The sequence below is a fragment of the Chenopodium album genome, chromosome 17 (genome assembly GCF_948465745.1).
Source record: "Chenopodium album chromosome 17, dcCheAlbu1.1, whole genome shotgun sequence".
In the NCBI taxonomy this organism is placed as follows: domain Eukaryota; kingdom Viridiplantae; phylum Streptophyta; class Magnoliopsida; order Caryophyllales; family Amaranthaceae; genus Chenopodium; species Chenopodium album.
The window spans coordinates 43,135,871-43,145,412 of NC_137850.1; the positions used below are offsets into that span (position 1 = coordinate 43,135,871).

General features: G+C 34.3%; 1 protein-coding gene across 1 annotated transcript; it reads right to left on the bottom strand.

The window, feature by feature from the left end:
* Positions 1-408: 408 nt before the first annotated feature.
* On the bottom strand, positions 409-876 carry LOC145589070 (uncharacterized). Its single transcript, XM_081645637.1, has one exon. The coding sequence runs from the start codon at positions 874-876 to the stop codon at positions 409-411; it is 468 nt and encodes a 155-aa protein (XP_081501763.1).
* Between the last annotated feature and the right edge of the window lie 8,666 nt (positions 877-9,542).

Here is a 9,542-nt window from a genome sequence, read left to right on the forward strand (position 1 = left end):
CGCCGCCACCTGCTCCACCGCACCACCTATCTTCGCGCAAGCACAACAACATCAATCCCCAGCAGCCTCCATCTCCACCGCTGCAACACCGTACCAATTGCAACCCCAATTCGCACCAATTAAGCCCCAAAATCCCTAGCAGCCTCCATCTCCACCTCCTAGGGTATTGTCGCCGCGAAGGGAGTGGTTGGGCAGGTAGGTGGGGGTAGGTGAGTTGCGAGGGTCTGGTTGGCTCAAATTGGTGGCGATTGGAGGTGGTGCGTGCGGTATTCAGTTTTGCAGCTGTTGTTGGTGTCGATTGGTGGGGTTGTTGGTGTTTGCGTGGGTGTTGTGGGGGTGGGCGTGGTGGCTAGTCTTTTTTTTTTTGACACAAAACACCAAAGCCAGCTTTATTAAAGAGAAAGGAAATTAAGGAACATCACGAGCAACATCAAGCGCAATACAAGGAGGAACAACCTCGTACCACACCCTTACATCATTAAATTCTCTACTAAGATTAGCTAGCTTATGCGCAACAGTATTTCCATTTCTACCAGTATGCGAGAAAGAAAGAGAGGAGCAAAGAGAAGCCATATGCAGAATGTCACCAACAATAGACCCCAACAGCGATTTCTCACTATTCCCCTTTTTTAATTTCTGGAAAAGTTGAAGGAAATCAACTTCCAAGATCAAGGGCATCAGGCCAGCTTCAAGCGAAATAGACAGGCCAAGTCTCGCAGCCAAAGCCTCCGCAACAACAATGTCAAAAGACCCCATCTTCACGCTGCAAGTGGCGACTACCACATCCCCATTCCAGTCCCTCATAACAGCACCTAAACCAACTGAATTATCAGATAAGCAAGCCACATCAGTATTAATTTTATACGCCCCCAACATTGGAGGAGTCCAGACCTAGTTTAAGGGCACCACTTTATCCACCCTAGGAGCAGCCACCTCCAAAGCCTTTGCATAATCACCCACCAGAACCGAGGCTTTAGCAAACACATCCTGCACAGCCACGCAACGCTTCTCAAAGAGAAAGGCATTACGCTTCAGCCAGATACCCCATAAGATGCACCAGAACAGATCCCACCAATCTTTTTCAATGAATTTTGACATTAAAAAGCCAAACCAGGAATGAATGGAGCAATTAGCAGAACGGGAGATATCCAAACGCAAGGAAGATGCGTACCAAGTCAGACGGGCCTCCTGGCATAGAAAAAGGCAGTGTAAGAGAGTTTCTGGGGCTTCACCACAGCACGGGCACATCACATCCATACCCATACATACCACGCTTTAGTAAAGAGGCTCTAACAACAATGCTGTCATGAAGAACTTTCCAGCCAAACAATTTGATTTTTGGTGGGATTTTTGCATTCCATAGAACATTCCACAAGACAGGTTCAGAAGTGGTAGAAGCAGAAGCTTTCTCACAGGATTTATCCTTCATTTCAGCATGATAAGCACTTCTAACCGAAAATTCACCATTTTTAGTGAACTGCCAAGCCCAAACATCCTCTCCACCAAAACGAGCGAGAGGAATTTTTGTGATTTCCATCACTTCCCATTCGACAAAGTAAGTGTTGAGTATATCCAAAGACCACTCCCCGTCACAAAATAAATCCTTCACCAACGCAGGTTTATTTTCTAATCTGGGTAGCATTGGTAAAGGCTTGAAATCAGGCAAATTTGGAATCCAAGGATCATTCCAAACATCAGTGCCTAAACCATTACCCACAATTTTCCTCGATCCTTTTTTGACAAGATCCCTGGCAGACATGATCGATCTCCATGTAAAGCTTGAGTTGGAGCTGACTTTTGCAGATAAAAAATCACCTTTAGGGAAAAATTTATGTTTCATAATCTTCCCCATCAAAGAGGGAGAGTTGTTGAGAATGCGCCAGGCTTGTTTAGCTAACATTGCCTTGTTAAAGGCCTGTAAATTTCTCATTCCCAAACCACCCTCATTCTTTGTCAAATAAGTCTTTTCCCACGCAATCCAAGCCATCTTTCTCTCCTCCTTTTGTTGACCCCAAAAGAAATTCCGACACATACGCTCAATCTCATTAAGAATGCTGACCGGAATTTTGAAACATTGCATAGCATAGGTGGGGATAGCTTGAGCAACCGCTTTTATAAGAACTTCTCTACCCGCTTGAGATAAGAACCCTTCTTTCCAACCTTTCAATTTTTTCCAAACCCGATCTTGAATAGTGGAGAAAACCCGCTTCTTCGAACTACCAAGATTGGTAATCCGAGATATTTTTCATGTCCCTCGACGGCTTTAAAAGATAACTTCGATTGAAGGATATTTTGCTTTTCTGGCTCAATATTTCGGCTAAAAGAGACTTCGCATTTTTCCATATTCAATTTCTGACCTGAAGCAATTTCGTAGGTAGAAAGAATATCCAACACGTTATCCACCTCCTCCTCATTAGCTCTCACAAAAAGAAGACTATCATCCGCAAAAAAGAGATGCGAGATAGGCTCCACATACTTTCCGATTTTAATGCCATGAATCAAAGATTTTCTCTCAGCATCTCTCAAAAGAGTCGACAGACCTTCCGCACATAAGATGAACAGAAACGGGGAAAGAGGGTCCCCCTGTCGAAGGCCTCTAGAGGGACGGAATTCCCGAGACGGTTGTCCATTAACCAGAATAGAAAACGAAGTAGTCTTCACACAAGCCATGATGGAATCAACAAAAGAGACCGGAAACCCCAATTTTAGCATCATTTTTTCAAGAAAATTCCATTCGACTCTATAATAGGCCTTGCTCATATCCAGTTTCAAACCCAGATAACCTTTCTTCCCAGTTTTCTTTTTTCTTAAAAAATGGAAGCATTCATACGCAACCCAGATAACCTTTTCTTTTTTCTTTTTTCTTTTTGCTCATATCCCGGGAACAAAACCACTCTGTGACTCATGAATAATATCTGGAAGGACCTTTTTAAGTCTGTTAGCAAGAACCTTGGCCACAATCTTGTAAACCACATTGCACAAACTAATTGGTTCTATAAATCAGACTTACATTGCCCTTATCCCGAAAAAGAAAGTTTGTGAGTCTCCTGTGGTGGCTGGTCTTTGGTGGTGGGTTAATTTTGGAAAAATTTTGGTGGTGGCTGGTCTTTGGTGGTGGTGGTGGTGGCTGGTCTTTGGTGGTGGGATAATTTTGGTGGTGGTTTTCCGTTAAAAACGTTAGTGGTCAACGCCTGAAAACGGGGTCGTTTTCTGTCATAAGGTATGATTTTGTAAAAAAAAAATTGAATAAGGTATGATTTCACAAAAAAAAAATTATAAGGAGGTTTTTGACAAAAAAAATGCTTTTAAAAGGAGGTTTTTGACAAAATTTCCTTTTTTTTTTCAAATTTAAGTATTGATTGTAAAGTACTTTTTAGTTGTCAATACTTTTTTTTTTTAAATCTTAAGGAAAACAAACATCAACCTTTTATATATGTGATTACTCCATCTAATTACAAAGTTTGCAAAATTTTATTATTGTAGACATGCATTTTATTTTGTGTATATTATTTTAAGTTTTGTAGTTTGGTTTATGTTAATAATATCGTCGTATGTAATACAAATATTTTACATATTTTGACGGATATGTCTTTGAAGTTTACATAATTATAAATTCTTTTATTATATCCGTGCATCGCATGAGAGTTAATCTAATTTAAAATATAATTCAGTCCAAGTCACTAATTTAATATGGACATCCCGATAGTCTCCCTAGTAGCTACTCCTTTGTTATTGTTACAAGGATCTTGCTAACGAACGCCCCCATGGCGTTGGATAAGCATTTAAAATATTACCTAAAATGGTATTAATTTGGGAAAGCATGACAAAATCACGCGTCGATCGGTATAATTAATCTTTATTAAATTTAATCTTTCTATTTTTAGTTAGTTTATCCGAGGGTGTTTGTTAACTTTTGCCTTCTTATAATTATTTGAAAATACTTAAGAGATTCGACATTAAAATCTCAACGTGTTACTTAATGAAATTGCCTTGCAGGACCCTAATTGACTGCCCTCATTAATTATCCTCGAAAATTGAATCAAGAGTAACAAAAATAAAATTAAAGAAAATTAAAATAAATACTACTCGTACAGTCGTACAGCCCTCGTACTAAATAATACAGTACGGAGTAAATAAATAAATCAGCTAAACAGCTACGTGTATAAGCTAACTGAGTTACATCCAAGGGCAATCGAATCGTGGTGTACATTATTTTATTCAACGATGTGTGGAGCATTAGTGCATTACTAATTTAATATTCTACTCCGTATTATACTTCTTCATTAGATCAAGTAACTGATTTTTACTAAACAAATTTTTACTAAATACGGAGTACTGAACGTTACTTTTACAGTTAAAATGGAGCACTTGTTAAAAATATGGAGGAATTATCTTCTTGGCAAAAGCTAATGAGCGCTCCCGGGGCGTTAGATAAGAGAATGAAACTGGAAATATTAGAATAAAATTAACATTAATTACACCGAACGACGCGTGATTTTGTCATGCATTCCTAACTTAATGTCATTTCAACCAATATAATTACTCCTTATCTAACGCCCCGGGGCGCTCGTTAGCAAGATCCTTTCCCTCTCTCATAAAATATTCAGTTCAGTTCAGTTCAGCTCAAATCAGTTCAGTTCAGTTTAGCTCCAATCAGTTCAGTTCATTTCAGTTCAGTTCAGCTGAGTTCAGTTAATGTGAATAGACCCTTAAATAAAAAGAAATAAAAACATATTGGAAAAATAAATTTACATGGGGTTTGTAAAAAAGTAGAGAGACAAAATATTAAAAATAAAAAATAAAAGTAAAAATAAAAAATCAAAATTTTATATGGAAAGCTAAATTTGCACAAATAATATTGTAAATTAGTGAGTATTTTAATGCAAATGGGTCGATCATTTTGGGACTAAAATTAATAGGCTAAAAGTGTCGAAGTTTTGGGGACGGAGGGAGTATTATTAATCCAAATTTATTTCAAATTAAAATTAAGTGGATAAGGATGAAGAAATAGATAATAATATCTGAGAGCTCGATCCTAAAACTCTATTAAAAAAAATTAAATGGAAGTAATAAAAAATTATGCAATTTTCAATGATCAATAAAATAAGGGCAGTCATGAGAGCTGATACACATACATGTGTAGCTTTTACCGGCAGTCATCAGTAGCATGCATGGGAGTTATGGCTAGAGATAAGGTTCGTTATGCAGAAATTCAACATAAATAAGAATTGATCTGAATGATGGGGAACGACAAATAACTAGCGCATCAGCCGGTGGTGCACACTGCATTAATATTGTATACATGGTGACTTCCGATGACGAATATATATAATTATCCTCGTGTCCCTCATGAATCATGATATAGCTCTATACAGCTAGCTAAAGTCATCTTTAGAATGACTATCATGAATTCATGAGAGTTGACAAAGTCACGTGCTAGTCACGTGGCTATTAATCTTCCTTTCCCCCCTTTTTCCCCCTAATTTCCCCTCTTCTCTTTCGATTAAACTCATTGTAGACCAAAATTGGGTTGAAATTTTCTGGGTTTAGTCTTGGTCAACGCCGATTTATTATGGTCAACTCTCAGCTTCCGACCAAGGGTAGTGTATTACAACAAATAAACCTTTGATAAGGTAATTTTTAACAACAATTTTTTTATAAGGTAGTTTATCGCAAAAAAATTGCTTTAAAAGGTAGTTTTTGACAAAATGTCCTATATATAATATAATTTTACTGAATATTCAACGATACTATTTGATCACCCAATATAATACTACACTTAATTCAGCGTATACATTTACATATGTATACGTGTAATTACTTTACCCTTCGTTATATATGAGAACATACCTAACGGTTATCCCTAACATACTCAAATGGCTCAAATAGGGTATATGAATGTATATGTGGCATTAGATCGAGAAATATAGATACAAATACGGAGTAATAAGTATTCAATATCTTTATTTATAATAATGCTATAGCTAATTTGTTTTATTTTATTATTATTTTCACTTTGAGTATCCTATAGCCCTAACAACTTTATTTATTTATTACGAATATTATTCTTTAATTTATACTCCGTATATATTTTATTTTTTAATGTGTGGCACAGTCTAATGATCATATATAATCAAAGTGGAATACATATTTTTTTTTTTGGTGCAAATGAGGAGCAGAGCTCCGGAAAATAAAACTAAAACAAAGAAATTAAGGGGTACAAACCGTGGCAAGGCCACACCTACTACATCATTATGCATAATACTCCCTAAAGCTAAGGGGGGGACTTGAATCAACTGAAATTTATTGTTCTGGGATACTCCTTGGTTGACAAGCCAATCCGCCGCTTGATTTGCTTATGTATAAAGAGGAATACATATTTAAATAATATAAAAGTCAATGAATTAAGAAACAGATACACCTGCATAATTTATTTATTTTCCCTAATTAAGTAGCTTGTGTTAATTATTCTTCAACACAAAAACCAGTAGTAGAAGAGGGTGGAAGAAAACATGTATATCCAGAGCAACAATAGGGTCCGCGACGTATGTTACAAATCTTCTCTAATCCTACACACTTTAAAACGTTCTCCGTAGTAGTTGATACTACAACATCTTGCTTATTCTGGGCCTCCGAATTAACTCGAATATTTGGTTGTCGTATAATTGGTTGCATCATTACCATTTCTTCTACTACGATGTCATATCTCACCGGAGTTTCTTCAGAAGTCGTTGTCGTAGTTCTTCCAAGCACCGGATGATCAGCTGCGCGCATAAATTGAATAAATGAAAACGCCAATATAATAAGCTTGTTTAATTGATTAGCCAAAAAAATTATTGTAAAAATATTCAAACCAACCCATACAAAACATCAAGCTAATTAAAGTAACGAACCTGTTGTAGTACGCATGAGCATGGACAAAATTGCTAAAACAGCAAAACCAAGGAGTTTGACTGATGAAACCCTCTCCATTTCCTTAAAACTGTGGTTTATTGATTGAGATCAGCTGCTAATAATGCTATAATGGCTATATCATTTCCTCAAACAATATACAACCCTTCTTATTTAATATTTATAGTGGATTAATTAGGCACAAACAAAAAAATCGGATGTACCATAAATCTATTATAAAGATAGCCAAAAGTGATCAAAAGTTACCCCTGAAATGAATAAAAGTTAACTCTAATATATATGCATAAAAGTAATCGTATACAAATAAAAATTATACACGCTTTATTAATAAAGAATCACATTTAAATGACTAAAAATCAATTATTAGTAATTTGGTGTAATTAAATTACCTTTATAAAACTACTTGTTGTCTATCTATACAAAAATTATATTATTACGTTTAAAGTTACCCATAAAACGACAAAGCGTTACCTTAAAATTAGCTAAAAGTTACCCTTATATGGCTCGATGTACACTATATTAGTGTATAAATCGGGTGTATACAAAAGTTTTTCAATTATGCAATTTTTATTTGATAAATAAGGGCAGTCATCAGTAGCATGCATGAGAGTTATGGCTAGAGATAAGATTCGTTATGCAGAAATTCAGCAAAAATTAGAATTAATCTGCTGAATGATGGGGAACGCCAAATAACTAGCGCATCAGCCGGTGCAAAATGCATTAATATTGTATACATTGTGACTTGCGACATGATGATGATTAATATATATAATTATCCTCGCGTCCCTCGTGATATAGCTCTATACAGCTAGCCTAAAGTATTTATCCTTAGAATGACTATCATTAGTCCACAATACTCAATAATACTACACTCAATTTTTATTGATTGGTTTTTAATTTTTTTTTTGCTCAAACTTAATCAAAGTTTTTTAAAAAAATTAGTAATAATTAATATTCAAATTAGAAAAATCATTTTTTAACATGTTTGACCATTTTTTGACATGTTTGACCAACAAAAAAAATATAAATTTAAAATCACTCAATTAAAATTGAGTGTATTAGTAGTCATTTTAATGAAATTTTTTCTCTGCAAGCGGATGCACGATGCTTCGTGCATCCAGTTTTGTTTTATAAAAAAGGCGGAATGAACATATAGTTGTTCAGTAAAGAACATTTACTTGTTTTGTAAAGAACATATATTTATCTTATAAAGAACATCACATATAATTGCTTTGTAATGAACATATAGTTGTTTTTGTAAAGAACATATAACTTTATGTTCTTTATATATATATCTAAAGAACATCTGTAATATTAATATAGAACATGATAGTATAATGTAATGAATATTATTTGTATTCAACCACCATAATCTAAAAACAAAATTTAAAGAACATTTTACAATAAACAATTAATTTTATGTCACAAATATAAGTACATTACTGATAATCAAAGAACATGAAGATAAATAACATTATTAAATAGCACACATGTTCTTTTCACTCTTGGTATATGTTCATTATATTTTAATAGTAGGTTCTTTTTACTTAAGGTATATGCTCATTGTATTTTAATAGTATGTTCTTTTCGTTGTAACTATATAGACATGTTCATTATGCTTATATAATATGTTCATCCGCTTTATAAAATATGAAAAAGAACATTTTATTGTATTATTATAATGTACCTACATTGTATTATTTAGATCTACAACTTTTTCTGAATTTGCTAATTTGCTTGCTTTCTTTTTTCAAAATGTAATAATTGGTCGGTTTTCTTTAAAAACTTCATATAGTTTCTCATTGATTGCAACACCAAAACCACATAAATCACAAATTTACACCAAGAACATGCAAAAAAACTACCAATCGAACTCAAATTGAACAACTATGCATGTCGAAATTGTACTCACCTTTTGTTTTCGTCAGCCATCTTGAACAATTTTGCACCAAGAAGTTTGAAATTAATGATTTCTTTATTAAGGTTTGATGAACTTGAAGTGGTTTTCAGTTTTTTCTTTTTTGAGAGAGAAATCTTGTAGAGAGAGAGTACAGTTTAAAATGATTTGAAATTACTGTATGATAAAAAAATAATTACTATTTATCTTTTTGCTTTTTTACAAAAAAGAAGCTCCATATAACTCTTGTAAATTAGAATTGAACAATATGTTCTTTCTACAACCATGTACATTATGATACAACATAATGTACATTCCGCAGCGGATGCACCATGAGGATCGTGCATCCGGCCGCAGGAACCACCTATTGTCATTTTAATTTTTAAGAATGACTATTGTACTTACTAGTATTGGTAGATGCATCAAACACATACAGCTTAGTGATTAGTGCGTGGGCTGACTGGATTAATTTAGTTTTTGTAGATATATAGAGAATTTCAGGTGCATCAATTTTTTTATTTACTTTTTTATTTTTTTTATTTTTTTTATTTTTTTTTTTTTTTTATGAACGAAAAGGTGCATCAAATAAGCTAGCCTATTAGTTTACTACGTATTTATTTATTTTTTTCTAAAATAAGAAGAAAAAAAAAAGATGACTAGAGTTTTCATGGGCTTGGGACTAAATGACTCTTACAGTCTTATGGAGAGAATTTATTTTTGAGGGGGTTAATTG